Source organism: Oncorhynchus gorbuscha, linkage group LG18 (genome assembly GCF_021184085.1).
Source record: "Oncorhynchus gorbuscha isolate QuinsamMale2020 ecotype Even-year linkage group LG18, OgorEven_v1.0, whole genome shotgun sequence".
In the NCBI taxonomy this organism is placed as follows: Eukaryota; Metazoa; Chordata; class Actinopteri; order Salmoniformes; family Salmonidae; genus Oncorhynchus; species Oncorhynchus gorbuscha.
The window spans coordinates 9,176,062-9,193,517 of record NC_060190.1 but is presented as its reverse complement, the minus strand read 5'-3'; the positions used below and the strand labels follow the sequence as shown (position 1 = coordinate 9,193,517).

The following is a 17,456-nucleotide window of genomic DNA, read 5'->3' as shown; positions in this document are numbered from 1 at the left end:
ACATCCAATAATCCTTACCAGGATCCTGTTCAATAGGCACAAAATGTTACAAAACGTTGTGACAACCGATGAAGTAGCCTACTACCTGAGGCTGAGCATGTCCAATGAGTCATCTTTGCATTCCGTTTCAAAATGTTTTGCTACATTGTGCCCTATTGAACATGACCTTGTTGTACCTGAATCTGTAACATTTAAAGGGATAGTCCACCCAAATTAGAAAATTACATTTTTATTTTGGTACCATGTAAAGAAATCTCTATCCGTCATTGCTGTCTCTCCTTGTCCAAAGACTGCTTGAAGGGTAAGAAAAACAATGTAATTTTGTGATTTGAGTGACATATCCCTTTAAGTCAAAAGGGCTAATGGTTGTTAGCATTAGCCATGATGTCACTCACACTGCTTGCCAGGGAGTGCAAAATCTCACTTACAGATTATTAACATAACATTATATACATTCTACAGCATGTCAACTTCCGTTTAAGCAATTTAATAAGCATTCAAAACTATAATGTATTAAAAGAACTACAGCCGGTGAGTGTGATTCCGACAGAAACCGTGTACTGTAAGACTGCAGGGTCACATAATCAGATAACATAATATACTTTTGCACATTTTCTCCCTTCATCGTGTTTTTGTCTCTTGTGTTATAAGTAACTCAATATTTTTGGGGAACGAGAAGATACACAGGTATCACAAGAAATCACATTCATAATGTGGATACCTTGGTCGTCGGGTTAGAGAACACCTCGGGGTGCGCAATTGAACTGTGTTTTAGGCATAGAAATATAACTACTAGAACAGACATCCCCATTCAAAGGTGTCATGCTGGGTGGACCATATTCTAGTATTTCTATGGTCTTAGCAGCTATTTGTCTCCTGTTTTAGCAGTTATTCCGTTCCCGGGACTAAGTGTAGCAGCTTGTGTACAACAGTTATACAGTATGTGTGTGTGACCGGTTGGCAGAATTTAATTTACCTCAAACTTGTATTGACCTGGACTTGCCAAGTCTGTCATTGCAATGAGGGGTATTTTGTGCCATTGCACGTCCACAATAGTCTCTCAAATGAGAAACTATTATAGGGAACTGATGTGGCTGAAAAACTTGGTCGTGTTGAGGCAACATTCATTTCAAGATGGCTGCCTCAGAAGCTTTGGATAACAGTATGATATTGGGTTCATGTAAGCATTTAACTTTCCCCATTTAACTTGCCCGTCTTGTAAGTTATGATGTCCCACACTTGAACTTTTACTGTACATGATTATGTGTATTAAAATGAAGGAAAAGTTTTCTAGAAGGGTTTTGCCCTAAGGCCTATAGGCATCAACAACTTCCTGTGTTAATGAATGTAAGACTTATGGGTAAGTTGTAATACCATAACATTTGGACTGAAAACATGCAGTGCTCATGCAGTTTCGAGATCACAGATCAATCCATCGTCTTTCAGGATCAAGTTTTGCTTGTTTCTTTATATATATATATATATATTTATATATATATATATATACACACAACCTCTTACTCAGTCTCTTTTTTATACACCTCTCTCTCTCTCTCTTTATTATACCTTCTTTGTTTCGATTTCCTCAACCGTACTTTAAAAAAATAATAATTCATGCAATGATATGTTCATGTATCGTCGACATGTATGAAAAATACTATGCCTTTTATCAAATGAATCAACATAAAAAAATAAACAGAAATAACCATTATTAGTCCCTCCACCCCACCCCCTAAGTTTTAGATGCACTATTGTTAAGTGACTGTCCCACTGGATGTCCCCAATTTGTAAGTCCCTGGAAAATAGAAAATAAATGTAAATGTAATTATAGTCCCTCCCTCCCCCTCCCCCTCCCAAAATAGAATAAAGAGCTTCTCTGTAAGCTGAGGTTTTTTGATTGGTCCATACGACACGGGGGTGTGTCTTATTTTAGCCGTACATGCGGCATGCTCAGGGACTCGGCGCTCCCGACTGAGGGGGGCGATGACATGTTCCCGCTCGCGCTCGCCAGGCTCCTATTGAACCCTGCCAGAGCACTTAACCCCGCCCCAAGCCCCGGGTCTGTCCTCAGTAGCTCTGATGAGTAAGAGGTTGCGTCGGCTGTCCCCTGGGACAGGAAGTCAAAGCCAAAAGCTCCACCTTGAGCCTCGGGGGGGAGAGGGAGGGCATCCACGTCCCTGTCGCTGATGAAGAGGTCCTCCTCCCCCCAGCCATCCCCGCCGCCCCCTCCCCCAGGGTCCTGACTACTGTGGGAGCCTGTGGGGGAATTGCTGCTGCAGGGGCTGGGGGAGGAGAGGCTGAGGCTAGGATGGTGGTGGCTATCCAGGGCCCTGGAGGTGGTTGACCCCCCCTGCCCCAGGTTTTGGATGGACATGGACTTGCCCAGGCTTCGGTCCACCTGGCTGGGTTTGGAGCCAGAGGAACAGCGGCCTCCTCCTCCCAGAGCAGAAGAGAGGGGTACCAGGGGCTCCATCTCCAGGCTTGTGCGTCTCCTCCAGGAGCCCTCTGCTTTGGCATTGCTGTTCCCACTGGACCCCCCTCTTGGCTTCCCCAGCCTCCCGATTCTGAGGCCTTGTTCTGGGCCTAACACATCACCATCCTCCCTCTCCTCCGGGCTTCCACAGAAGTCACCCACCTCCATCACCATCTCCCTCTCCCTCTCCGGCCTGGAGTGACCCACCGTCCGGCTGGGCTGGGGAGGAGCTGGTGGGGGCCTGGCCAGAGTAGGAAACCCCCCACCTCCAGATACACAATTAGGAGTAAGAATAGGAGGTGAGTGAGAAGAACTTCCTCTATGGACTGGTTCCCCACTTTCCGGCAGGGTATGATGATGATGATGATGGTGGTGTTGAGGAAGGGGCGACGGACTGAACGAGGAGGGCGGGGGCCCACTGGTAGAAGGCGAGGTGGTGCCAGTGTTGAGGTTGAGGCTGAGCTCGGTGGACGGCGCCAGGATAAGGTGAAGTCCCCGGGACAGGTTTGAGGCGTTGGTGGAGGAGCGGGTCACGCACCCCCCTTGGCCCTCTATCCCTGGCCCACCTCCGGTGCTGCTGACCTGGGTAGAGCAGGTAGAGTGGTCCTTGAAGAGGATAGAGCTCTGGTAGTCTGAGGTCTGCTCCAGCTCGAACAGAGGCAAGGAGGAGAGGGTGAGGGCAGAGGAGGAGCCTTTACGTAACACATGCCGGTAGATGTCCAACAGGGAGTCTAGCTTCGACTCAATAGACTGGACCTAGAGAGGATGGATTGAAGGAAGGGAGGGAGGAAGGAAGGACGGAAGGAAATTATGGTTAATATTAGCTACACAAAAGAAAGAGTACTTTCACATAATTGTAAGATGTTGAATAATAGTAGTTGGTAGCCCTTTACACTCGTACCTGTACCCGTATACAGGTTAAAAATGGCAGATTTGGGCACTAATGCTTCACAGCGCTGTATGGGTTTGGACTGACATCCATTCTGAATTTGAGCACAGCGCGCGACAAGAAGTTGCCCCCCATCTCTCCCGGTACTTGGGCAACGGTTGCTATTTTTGTTCTCTCAGTGAGGGAAATGCTTTAAGTTAAGAGGACTCTCTGTATTTTGAAAGATGAGACGTTGAGGATTATTATTATAAATACCACTTTGATGTCACACAAGCAAACCAAACACCTGTGAGTCCAAATGTGCACTTCACATCCCCATATCATAAAACTCATGGCATGTACAGTGTCAGCGTTTATCACTATGTTTATGTACAGTTACAAGAGGACATGGGATCATAGGCTCATTTTGTTCAGAACAACTCAGGGTATGTTTGTTTACTCTGAAGATAATTCGCCGTGGCACACGCACCTGAATGCACACGCACCTGAATGCACACGCACCTGAATGCACACGCACCTGAATGCACACGCACCTGAATGCACACGCACCTGAATGCACTCATGACTAATTTCTATGCCTACCAAAATCCCGATCTGGATCTCTGAATTACCTTGTGAAAGCCTAACACTGTAAGATTGTATATATTAACTTAGCTAGACATGTTGACAATAGAACAAGCTTTCAAATCAGGCCCACCTGACCCAGACTTCGATTCATTATGGACCATTTTTGGATTGCGTAAACAGCAACAGTAATTGTAATAGTAATTGTGTGATTGCGGGAATGCAGGGTTGTGTTTCAAACGAAACAGCTACAAGTCTGCTTGCTCTAGTTCCTCAACGGCACAGCTAGGAGAGCTCAAAAACTACCTTATGGTTGAAGACTCTTCTTTGAGTCATAAAAGTGCATTGAAATGACTTAGGAACTGTGTACACTTTGGAGAGGGGTGTGGCCACTTCTGAGACCCCAGTTAGTCCTCTCGCTCAAACCCTTGTCATTTTGTTGTCCTATGTTGCACCTAACCGACATTTTCGAGGAATATTTTTATGTTACTGAATGTGGACAGTGTATTGGTTGGACCCAGTTTCGTGTCAGGTGGACTTGTGTGCTCACTTTGGTCTAATCATTTCTTCCCATTATCTCCAAACTGTTCCCTTTCAATTGCTACCATGGTTATGCATGTGCTTTTCATACTTCTTCTGTAAGAAACATTTCAATTTATCCCTATCCATATAGGCCAATGTCTAAGAATGTCAAAGGTGAACCACACATAATTCACCATATTTAATGAACCAGTGGTTTAAGTTCACGGAACCCCACTGACCTGCCGTTCCACTTTGCAGACACGTCCCAGCATACTCATGTCCTCCAGCAGGTCTCCATCAGACAGCAGCTTGTCCCGGATCTTCTTATCCAGAGGAACCTGGCCTTTACCCAGGATCTGGTCCACTCTGGAGGGCACAGGAGACATAGTGTTAAAGAGAGGGTACAGAATGGTGCAGGACCAGAGGATGTCCAGTAGGCAGCCCGCCCGAGAAGGAAGGAAGGAAGGAAGGAAGGAAGGAAGGAAGGAAGGAAGGAAGGAAGGAAGGAAGGAAGGAAGGAAGGAAGTTAAGAGTTGGAATTGGTCCTCTATGAGAATACAACACTTACTGTAGAGGCCCATACTGCTCACAAGGATATATTTGGCTCGGTTTACTGTGTCACTGGAGATATGTTGCAAGTGTATCAATATCAACAGCATCCCACTGTACACACACACTGGTTGAATCAACGTTGTTTCCATGTCATTTCACCGAAATGAGGTGGAACCAACGTGGAATAGATGTTGAATTGACATCTGTGCCCAGTGGGATATCAACACACCTTTTTTCAAGGCCAGAAGAAGAGGAGAATGTATTATCTACTACTGGATTTGAAAGACAAAATGGATGACCTTAAATTACAAGCATAGTTTTTATTTGTATGTATATATCATTTTACTACGCATTTGGACTTTCATTTGAGATGTTTATATGAGATAATCAATATTTTCCATGACTCAAGAAGCTCTCGACCAGACAAATGTAACTTTAAGTTTCTACCACATGGTGGCTCACTACTCACTCATTTGGCAAATATGACCTTTCAAATTCAGTGAAAGTTTTGGGCCTAGATTTAATCAGATCAAGTGCTAACCCGCGTCAGCCGACACCTGCATAGCTGACGTTTTGGCGGTGTCGGCGGTGGAACGGCATTGGAGCTGAAAATCGGTGAGCAGCTGCTCTTGTGATCATTGTCAAGAAGCCACACCTCCCCACTCGCGTTAGAAGTTCAGAATGAGAAAGTGTAGGCAATATAGAAATAATTACATTCAAATTGAAAAATAATTGAACTAAATAATGAGGATTTTTAACAGCCTAATCGAGGTGTAGATTACATCTCACATTCCAGAATGCAAACTTAATGAGACTCCATGCAGCCAATGGCAATGTCCGTTATAGCCATAATACCGGGAGCAACATGTGGATTTGACAACTCTAACGCAATTCCACCGCCGACACCGTCAAAACATCAGCTCAGCGGATGTTGGCTAAAGTGGGTCTGGTTGAATCGGGCCATAAGTTTAAGAGAAAACTCAGTTGACACGAATGCAGAACAGAAGAAACATCACCAGGAGGAATCTAGAAACTGAACCCATCAACAGTCCCAAATGGATCCCCCATGCAAGATATACTGTCAACCTAGGCAGGCAAGATATACTGTCAACCTAGGCAGGCAAGATATACTGTCAACCTAGGCAGGTAAGATATACTGTCAACATAGACAGGTAAGATATACTGTCAACCTAGGCAGGTAAGATATACTGTCAACCCAGACAGGTAAGATATACTGTCAACATAGACAGGTAAGATATACTGTCAACCTAGACAGGTAAGATATACTGTCAACCCAGACAGGTAAGATATACTGTCAACATAGACAGGTAAGATATACTGTCAACCTAGGCAGGTAAGATATACTGTCAACCTAGGCAGGTAAGATATACTGTCAACCCAGACTGGTAAGATATACTGTCAACATAGACAGGTAAGATATACTGTCAACCTAGGCAGGTAAGATATACTGTCAACATAGACAGGTAAGATATACTGTCAACCCAGACTGGTAAGATATACTGTCAACCCAGACAGGTAAGATATACTGTCAACCTAGGCAGGTAAGATATACTGTCAACATAGACAGGTAAGATATACTGTCAACCTAGGCAGGTAAGATATACTGTCAACCCAGACAGGTAAGATATACTGTCAACATAGACAGGTAAGATATACTGTCAACCTAGACAGGTAAGATATACTGTCAACCCAGACAGGTAAGATATACTGTCAACATAGACAGGTAAGATATACTGTCAACCTAGGCAGGTAAGATATACTGTCAACCTAGGCAGGTAAGATATACTGTCAACCCAGACTGGTAAGATATACTGTCAACATAGACAGGTAAGATATACTGTCAACCTAGGCAGGTAAGATATACTGTCAACATAGACAGGTAAGATATACTGTCAACCCAGACTGGTAAGATATACTGTCAACCCAGACAGGTAAGATATACTGTCAACATAGACAGGTAAGATATACTGTCAACCTAGGCAGGTAAGATATACTGTCAACCTAGGCAGGTAAGATATACTGTCAACTTAGACAGGTAAGATATACTGTCAACTTAGACAGGTAAGATATACTGTCAACATAGACAGGTAAGATATACTGTCAACTTAGACAGGTAAGATATACTGTCAACATAGACAGGTAAGATATACTGTCAACCTAGGCAGGCAAGATATACTGTCAACCTAGGCAGGTAAGATATACTGTCAACCCAGACTGGTAAGATATACTGTCAACCCAGACTGGTAAGATATACTGTCAACATAGACAGGTAAGATATACTGTCAACCTAGGCAGGTAAGATATACTGTCAACTTAGACAGGTAAGATATACTGTCAACTTAGACAGGTAAGATATACTGTCAACATAGACAGGTAAGATATACTGTCAACCTAGGCAGGTAAGATATACTGTCAACTTAGACAGGTAAGATATACTGTCAACATAGACAGGTAAGATATACTGTCAACCTAGGCAGGTAAGATATACTGTCAACTTAGACAGGTAAGATATACTGTCAACATAGACAGGTAAGATATACTGTCAACCTAGGCAGGTAAGATATACTGTCAACCTAGGCAGGTAAGATATACTGTCAACCTAGGCAGGTAAGATATACTGTCAACCCAGACAGGTAAGATATACTGTCAACCTAGGCAGGTAAGATATACTGTCAACATAGACAGGTAAGATATACTGTCAACCTAGGCAGGTAAGATATACTGTCAACTTAGACAGGTAAGATATACTGTCAACTTAGACAGGTAAGATATACTGTCAACCTAGACAGGTAAGATATACTGTCAACCTAGGCAGGTAAGATATACTGTCAACCTAGGCAGGTAAGATATACTGTCAACCTAGACAGGTAAGAAAGATGTTTGCGATTTGAAAACCATGCAGTGTTTCTTCTAGCAAACAATCAGCTAATGCACATGCAGGGGATGGGGAGAAAGTCAATAGGGTGTGAGGAGAGGAGAGTGTGAGGGGCGTGAGGGGGTTAACTCTGACCCCTGTGTGGAGTTCTTTCTGCCCTGGCTGTAATACATGGGCAGGGAGGGAGAGGAAAAGGTCTTGGCTCGGCTGCTCAGGGGCTGGGGCCCCACTATCATGTCCAGCCTGTGGGGGAAAGTGAGGACACACACACAAATATGAATGTATGCACACAGACTCGAACATATGCACACTCATATGAAGACAAAGACATATACTGCTCACATTAGTGGCTAAGCAGTGAATACACATGGGCAAACAGCTGCTAGCTAAGCTTTTTCATGCATTTTATTGGAAGGTCTAAGTTAGAGAGTGTGACTACGTGAGCACTTTGACCACGCGTGACAGTGCATTATTGTTCTCACCGTGTCTGCAGACTCTTGATGCGACACAGCATGTCCAGGTGTCCGGCGGAGTACTGCTCTATGACGTCCTTCACATCGTACGGACGCAACGTCTCCTTGAACTTCTTCTTGGCCACGTGGAACTTCATTATCCTGGATGGACCAGACCAGGGTCATGTTCATTAAATACCAGATGAAAGAACATTGACTGAAACAGGGAGGGAGTACATGAACGTGTCTAATAAGAAATGCTCCTTTTTGTTTCCCGCTGCGAAACGTTTCGCTACGGTGTGTCCTAATGAATGAGACCCAGCACAGGAAGACATCTCAATGGCAGTTCTTAAATCTACCACAAGAGGGAGTCCTCAAACAAAGAACGACATTGACCTAGAGTAACACACGCCAAGGTACTGAGATCTAAAACTATCCGATAGCAACAGCAGAAACAGCTCTTCTTTCTCAACATAAATCATCTGGAAAATAATTTCATATTTCTAAAGAAAATATTCCTGTGAAGTTGTACAGTGAACAATCTGAGGTAAAATCAGTATTTACTTCACTGTTTACTGTGTAGAATGTAAATCTAGCCATTTGAGAGAGTGTAGAGGGGAGCTTAGTACATACACCTGTGGAGCCTAGGGGCCACATACAACGGAAGAGGTTGAATATGAGAGGTCCTTACTGCCCAATGTGAGGATCAAAGGGGTAAGACTGATGGAAAAGTTATATAGTAATGTATCCACTGGATAAACCCATGGCGGGAGGTAAGAGAGATTTTGAAGCTGCCTCTCACGGTATGGGATTAGGGGAAGAGTTAGGAGGTTACAATAAGAAGAAAAATGTCACGCTAAGTCTCTGATGACATACTTGAGTGAGGGCAGTGTGTGTGTGTGTGTGTGTGTGTGTGTGTGTGTGTGTGTGTGTGTGTGTGTGTGTGTGTGTGTGTGTGTGTGTGTGAGTGAGTGAGTGAGTGAGTGAGTGAGTGAGTGAGTGAGTGAGTGAGTGAGTGAGTGAGTGAGTGAGTGAGTGAGTGAGTGAGTGAGTGAGTGAGTGAGCGTGCGAGCGTGCGTGAGCGTGCGTCTCACCTGACGGCTCGGATGACAGACTTGACGGAAGGCAGCAGGTCCTCCACAGAGATCTCACAGTGACACCCCTTGTCATCACCGAACCCATCCTCAGTGGTCATGTTAGAGTCAGCTAGAGAGTGAGAGAGAGAGAGATGGAGGGAAAGGGTTTTAACATTCATTTTTTTATGACAAGAGATGGAGGGAAGGACGAAGAGAGGGAGGAAGGGGAGGAGAGAGGGAGGGAAGGAAGGAGAGGAGGAGTAAGGGGAGGAAAGAGAGAGGGAAGAAGGGGAGGAGAGATGGAGGGAAGGAAGGAGAGATGGAGGAAGGGGAGGAGAGATGGAGGGAAGGAAGGAGAGAGGGAGGAAGGTGAGGAGAGAGAGAGGGAAGAAGGGGAGGAGAGATGGAGGGAAGGAAGGAGAGAGGGAGGAAGGGGAGGAGAGATGGAGGGAAGGAAGGAGAGAGGGAGGAAGGGGAGGAGAGATGGAGGGAAGGAAGGAGAGAGGGAGGAAGGGAAGGAGAGATGGAGGGAATGAAGGAAAGAGGGAGGAAGGGGAGGAGAGATGGAGGGAAGGAAGGAGAGAGGGAGGAAGGGGAGGAGAGATGGAGGGAAGGAAGGAGAGTGGGAGGAAGGGGAGGAAAGAGAGAGGGAAGAAGATGAGGAGAGATGGAGGAAGGGGAGGAGAGAGGGAGGAAGGGGAGGAAAGAGAGAGGGAAGAAGGTGAGGAGAGATGGAGGAAGGGGAGGAGAGAGGGAGGAAGGGGAGGAGAGAGGGAGGAAGGGGAGGGAAGAGAGAGGGAAGAAGGTGAGGAGAGATGGAGGAAGGGGAGGAGAGAGGGAGGAAGGGGAGGAGAGAGGGAGGAAGGGGAGGAAAGAGAGGGGGAGGAAAGAGAGAGGGAAGAAGGTGAGGAGAGATGGAGGAAGGGGAGGAGAGAGGGAGGAAGGGGAGGAGAGAGGGAGGAAGGGGAGGAAAGAGAGAGGGAAGAAGGTGAGCAGAGATGGAGGAAGGGGAGGAAGGGGAGGGGAGAGGGAGGAAGGGGAGGAAAGAGAGAGGGAAGAAGGTGAGGAGAGATGGAGGAAGGGGAGGCGAGAGGGAGGAAGAAAGGAGAGAGGGAGGAAGGGGAGGAAAGAGAGAGGGAAGAAGGTGAGGAATGAAGGAGAGAGGGAGGAAGGGGAGGAAAGAGAGAGGGAAGAAGGTGAGGAGAGATGGAGGAAGGGAAGGAGAGAGGGAGGAAGGGGAGGAAATAGAGAGGGAAGAAGGTGAGGAGAGATGGAGGAAGAGGAGGAGAGAGGGAGGAAGGAAGGAGAGAGGGAGGAAGGGGAGGAAAGAGAGAGGGAAGAAGGTGATGAGAGATGGAGGAAGGGAAGGAGAGAGGGAGGAAGGGGAGGAAAGAGAGAGGGAAGAAGGTGAGGAGAGATGGAGGAAGGGGAGGAGAGAGGGAGGAAGGGGAGGAAAGAGAAAGGGAAGAAGGTGAGGAGAGATGGAGGAAGGGGAGGAGAGAGGGAGGAAGGGGAGGAAAGAGAGAGGGAAGAAGGTGAGGAGAGATGGAGGAAGGGGAGGAAGGGGAGGAAAGAGAGAGGGAAGAAGGTGAGGAGAGATGGAGGAAGGGGAGGAGAGAGGGAGGAAGGGGAGGAGAGAGAGACAGTGATTGCACACAGGTGGACTTTATTTAACTAATTGTGTGACTTCTGAAGGTAATTGGTTGCACCAGATCTTATTTAGGGCCTCTTCATAGCAAAGGGGGTGAAGACAAATGCACACACCACTTTTCCGTTTTTTCATTTCTTTCCATTTTTTTTCAAATTTGTTTTTTTTTCATTTCATTTCACCAATTTGTACTATTTTGTGTATGTCCATTACATGAAATCCAAATAAAAATCAATTTCAATTACAGGTTGTAATGCAACAAAATTAAAACGCTAAAGGGGTGAATACTTTTGCAAGGCACTGTAGCTCATCTATCTGATGTTGTGTGGACCAAAATAGTATGACATGTTGCTGCAGTATTTTTAAATAACTTTTATTTAACTAGGCAAGTCAGTTAAGAACAAATTCTTATTTACAATGACGGCCAACCCCAGCCAAACCCTAACCCAGATAACACTGGGCAAATTTTAGGCTGACATTAAGTAGCTAGCTAACTTAGCTGTTTCATAGATGCCCATGCGAGGAAGTTAGGCTAGCAAGCATTTTAGCTAGGTAACCTTTGACAACAAAAACTAAAAGCATACAGTATGACAGAGCCATAGACCATTTTGCCAAATTGAAAGAGAGCAGGATGGCATTGGCATTCAACTAGTCTACAGGTAGGATGAGTCCAAACTTCTTTTTTTACACACGCAAGAACGCACACACGCACACACCAGTACCATTTGTTTTTGATGTCTTTAAGGTTGTTTTCAGTGTATTCAGAAAAGCATACTGTATATAGCCTTGTTGATTAAATGTTTAAGTTGAAATGGTGAGAGATGAGAGAGAGAAATGGAAAAACTCTTGTTTTCACAAAAGAGTCTACATTATAGCAGAAGAGCGCGAGCCTGAGAGCTGCCTCTCCTCAGTAGGTATATTGCTAATGGGAAATATTTATCACAAAGACCTGCTGTTTATGAGTGGCCTGAGTTACGACATAAAGCACACCAAAGCGGGCCAGGGGTTAGAAGTGGTAGAGTGCAGATCAAACAAATTTTCCCCTGACCAATAAAAGGTTTTCTATGACCCCAGGTTAATGCTATTTGTAATGTTACAAGGCAAGCCACCACAGGCCTTTGGAGGATTGGTGTGTGTGTGTGTGTGTGTGTGTGTGTGTGTGTGTGTGTGTGTGTGTGTGTGTGTGTGTGTGTGTGTGTGTGTGTGTGTGTGTGTGTGTGTGTGTGTGTGTGTGTGTGTGTGTGTCAGCCAGCATCAATCTCTGCTCTCATTAATTCAGAAAGTACTATAGTTGGTTCTTGGCAAAGCCATTTAATCCATCTGGCATACTGTATATGCAACAGCCCATTTTCCATATACAACATGATTATGGTTGTGGAAGGTAAGTGTCATATACATTATAGTCAGTCGTCCTCACTTTATCCAAAACGTCTCTTACACCAGATTCAGCTGGATAAATCCCACATTCCATTTCTATCCACCCTCAACATAATGTGCTGGTAATAGTGTTATTATGGTAATAGTGTTATTATGGTAATAGTGTTATTATGGTAATAGTGTTATTACAGTAATAGTGTTATTATAGTAACATGTATTATGGTAATAGGGTTATTATGGTAGTAGTGTTATTATGGCAATAGTGTTATTATGGCAATAGTGTTATTGTGGTAATAGTGTTATTATGGTGATGGCGTTATTATGGTAATATTGTCATTATGATAATAGTGTTATTATGATAATAGTGTTATTATGGTAATAGTGTTATTATGGTAATTGTGTTATTATGATAATAGTGTTATTATGATAATAGTGTGATTATGGTAATAGTGTCATTATGGTAATAGTGTCATTATGGTAATAGTGTTATTGTGGTAATAGTGTTATTATGGTAATAGTGTTATTATGATAGTGTTATTATGGTAATGGTGTTACTATGGCAATAGTGCCATTATGGTAGTAGTGTTATTATGGTAATGGTGTTACTATGGCAATAGTGCCATTATGGTAGTAGTGGTATTATGGTAATAGTGTTATTGTTGTAATGGTGTTATATGGTAATAGTGTTATTATGGTAATGGTGTTATTATGGTAATAGTGTTATTGTAGTCCACTATTGGTATAGATCTACTTCATTCTAGAATTTAGCTGGTGTTCCATTTGACCTAGCTACCTGGTCACTGTGGCTGGTACCCTGCCTTCCTCAGCCAGCTGGCTAGGCTGGATAGAGCAGCACTACAGCCTCTGCTAGCCCCTTAAGGCTACTAAACTACAGCATACCCGTTCCCTTCCCCCTCAGCATCCAGAGAACGGTCCAGAGCTCCAGCCATAACCAAGCCAGGCCATTCCCACTAACCCAAACCAGCACACTGCAAACAGGCATTAACATTACTCACGCTGGGCCTAGCTGGCTCTCTGGCTGGCTCTATGGTCTGTGCCAGCTCTGGTCTGGTCTGCCCATAAGACGGGGGTCTAGGAGTAATCCTTCAAAGGCTAGCACACAGCGCCCAGCCAGAGAACTTAGGTAAAGGGAGCTAAAGCTAGCATGACATTAATAGTGTGGTTTTAAGTTGATGTAGCTCACCAGTGATCTAAGGATAAGCTAGGTATATCTAAAGATATCGTGAGATATCATTCTGAGGATGTGTAGAAAGCATCAGGGCAAGATTACAATTTTGGTATAAAGGCAAAGAAAATGACATGGTACCTATCAACCCATCTCTTACACTAAACGCCCAAATCCAACAATTGACCAATCATGACAATTCATTAGTTCCTCTCACCATCGGCAGTGGAGCGTGATTGGATCTTGAGGCGGAGGGAGGGTCTGAAGCGGGTGCGGTCATTGAAGCTCCAGCTCTTCTGGACCTTGGCAGGGCTAGTGCCCTCCGTACCCCCAGCCTCAGTCCCCGGGGACCGCCGGTCGCTCACCGACGTCTGCCGGCTCTTAATACTCTGCCCCCTGGGGCTCGCCATCCGGACACGGTCTTTGAAACTCAACTTCTGGCTGTCATGGGTGATGGAGCGATGGAGGGAGAAAGGGGGATGATGGTGTGGAGGGATGGAGAGAGAGAGAGAGAGAGAGAGAGAGAGAGAGAGAGAGAGAGAGAGAGAGAGAGAGAGAGAGAGAGAGAGAGAGAGAGATGGTGAGAGTCGTACACAGATATACACACGTACTGTATCAAGATCAAGCACAGGTTCTGGGTCGGGAACAATTCAAACAAAATGCAATTGATTGGAAACCTTTTACAGGAGTCTTTCACCATTTCATGAGTTTGTTCATTCGTTTACCTCAATTATTGGTTGCTTCACTAGAGAACAAGGCATTTAAATTAGGTTAGATTGATGGGCCTATTCATAGACCAGCATGCATTGCAGCCCTATTATCCAAAATGCATGCGCACAGCAGGCAAAATGCTTCAGCAGGTACCCCACTGTTAGTATGTAATTATGATTCTTTAGCACTCAGCTCACTCCTAGACATGTGACCTCAGCTGGCCAATCCCTGTCTCTCGGACTGGCAGAGTCACCATTGGAGGAGCTACCATAGAAGAGGGGTTTGTGCAGGGGAGGGTCTTGTATAATTGATAATCAAGAACACCAAGGGAATAGGGGGGGAAGTGATGATTTCATGAACCTTTGTGATGAACTATTCATGGGGTCTAATATCCAAGGAGGGACTGCTGAAATGGTGAGGTGCAGGGTGGAGTGCTGAGGTCAGAGGATGGACAATGCTGTGTACAGGGTTTCCAAGTGACAACATGCAGGGGCAGTGGAGGGGCCGTGCAGAGGACAGGCAGCGGGGCAAGGGGTAGGAAGCTATATCCAATCTAACCATGACTGTTTTGGTGGTCATTGTAAATGTTATCGTGACTATTGATGAAGTCATTGTGTCTTTCATGTTTTGGTGATGTGAGTGTGAATGGTGTGAATGACATGAAGTGAGGTAAGAGGCAAGAGTCGTTGATAAAACTTCCAGAATGATTGAAGTTGGTGAAATATCACAATGAACCAGTTAGACAACATATCTGTTCAGTGGATCTGTTTTTAAGACCTCACCAAAAAGCTCTTGTACAGTCAGAAATACAGTTGAAGTCGGAAGTTTACATACACCTTAGCCAAATACATTTATACTCAGTTTTTTAATCCTAGTAACAATTCCCTGTTTTAGGTCAGTTAGGATCACCACTTTATTTTAAGAATGTGAAATGTCAGAATAATATTAGAGAGAATGATTTATTTCAGCTTTTATTTCTTTCATCACATTCCCAGTGGGTCACAAGTTTACATGCACTCAATTAGTATTTGGTAGCAATGCCTTCAAATTGTTTAACTTGGGTCAAACGTTTCAGGTAGCTTTCCACAAGCTTCCCCCAATAAGTTGCGTGAATTTTGGCCCATTCCTCCTGACAGAGCTGATGTAACTGAGTCCGGTTTGTAGGCCTCATTGCTCGCATATGCTTTTTCAGTCAAAAGTACAATCTTTGTCCCCATGTGCAGTTGCAAACCGTAATCTGGCTTTTTATGGGGGTTTTGGACCAGTGGCTTCTTCCTTGCTGAGCGGCCTTTCCGGTTATGTTAATGTAGGACTCGTTTTACTGTGGATATAGATACTTTTGTACCTGTTTCCTCCAGCAACTTCACAAGGTCCTTTGCTGTTGTTCTGGGATTGATTTGCATACGATTGTTTGTACAGATGAACGTGGTACCTTCAGGCATTTGGAAATTGCTCCCAAGGATGAACCAATTTTTTTTCTGAGGTCTTGGCTGATTTCTTTTGATTTTCCCATGATGTCAAGCAAAGAGGCACTGAGTTTGAAGGTAGACCTTGAAATACATCCACAGGTACACCTAAAATTGACCTATCAGAAGCTTCTAAAGCCATGACAACATTTTCTGGAATTTTCTAGGCTGTTTAAAGGCACAGTCAACTTAGCGTATGTAAACTTCTTACCCACTGGAATTGAAATAATCTGTCTGTAAACAATTGTTAGAAAAATGACTTGTGTCATGCACAAAGTAGGTCCTGACCGACTTCCCAAAACTATAGTTTGCTAACAAGAAATTTGTGGAGTGGTTGAAAAACAGGTTTTAATGACTCCAATCTAAGTGTCTGTAAACTTCCGACTTCAACTGTAAGAGTATTAAGAGTTAGTGTACAGTAAGAGAAGTGGTCAAAATCATAAGACAACAGGCAGCATTTTCAGGCACTGTCCAAAAGAAGCTCAACATTGTTGCAAAGGTAACTCAGATCGTCAGAGAACTCCCATAACCTATATGCAGCCATTTTGAAAATTTGTTGTCATTCCCAAAATAGTCATGAGTCCAAGCGGGCAGGGGGGATGCTGTGTACCTAGTATGTTTCCGTAGGGTACACCTCCTCAGTAGCTTCTGCTTACTACTGAGAACTTTACTACAAACCAGAGGAAAGAGATACGGTAAGCAAATATATGTGTTTATCGTATACAGTACCAGTCAAAAGTTTGGACACCTACTCATTCAAGGGTTTTTCTTTATTTTTACTATTTACAAAACTATGAAATAACACATATGGAATCATGTAGTAACCAAAAAAGTGTATAATATATTTAAGTACCGACTCTGTGAATAGATGGCAGCTTTGCACATTCTTGGCATTCTCTCAACCAGCTTCATGAGGTAGTCACCTGGAATCTATTCCAATTAACAGATGTGCCTTGTTAAACGTTTATTTGTGGAATTTCTTTCTCTCTTAATGCATTTTATCCAATCAGTTGTGTTGTGACAAGGTAGGGGTAGTATACAGAAGATAGACCTATTTGGTAAAAGACCAAGTCCATATTATGGCAAGAACAGCACAAATAAGCAAAGAAAAATGACAGTCCATCATTACTTTGAGACATGAAGGTCAGTCAATACGGAACATTTTAAGAACTTTGAAAGTTTCTTCAAGTGCAGTCACAAAAACCATCAAGCGTGTGATGAAACTAGCTCTCTTTCCTGACTGCCACAGGAAAGGAGTTTCCTCTGCTGCAGAGTATAAGTTCATTAGAGCCTCAGAAATTGCAGCCCAAATAAATGCTTCACAAAGTTCAAGTAACAGACACATCTCAACATCAACTGTTCAGATGAGACTGCATGAATCAGGCCTTCATGGTCGAATCACCACTACTAAAGGACACCAGCAAGAAGAATAGTCTTGCTTGGGCCAAGAAACACATTAGACTGGTGGAAATCTGTCCTTTGCTCTGATGAGTCCAAATTTGAGATTTTTGGTTCCAACCGCCATGTCATTGTGAGATGCAGAGTAGGTGAACGGATGATCTCCACATGTGTGGTTTCCACCGTGAAGCATGGAGGAGGTGTTATGGTGTGGGGGTGATTTGCTGGTGACACTGTCAGTGATTT

The 17,456-nt window shown here is 44.2% G+C and overlaps 1 protein-coding gene across 2 annotated transcripts in view; it reads right to left on the bottom strand.

Annotated features, from left to right (window-relative positions):
* Positions 1-1,845: 1,845 nt before the first annotated feature.
* The window catches only part of LOC124003044 (potassium voltage-gated channel subfamily KQT member 5-like), a 178,225-nt gene continuing 162,614 nt past the window's right edge, over positions 1,846-17,456 (bottom strand). Inside the window, exons 10-15 of one of the 2 annotated variants that reach the window (XM_046311029.1) lie at positions 16,423-16,482; positions 13,853-14,076; positions 9,443-9,554; positions 8,379-8,510; positions 4,688-4,814; positions 1,846-3,229 (exon numbers count right to left, since the gene is read on the bottom strand). In XM_046311029.1, coding sequence (XP_046166985.1) covers positions 1,925-3,229; positions 4,688-4,814; positions 8,379-8,510; positions 9,443-9,554; positions 13,853-14,076; positions 16,423-16,482 — 1,960 coding nt within the window. In that variant the 3' untranslated portion in view covers positions 1,846-1,924. The remainder of the gene's footprint in view (positions 3,230-4,687; positions 4,815-8,378; positions 8,511-9,442; positions 9,555-13,852; positions 14,077-16,422; positions 16,483-17,456) is intronic. The other variant, XM_046311030.1, reaches the window with a different exon arrangement.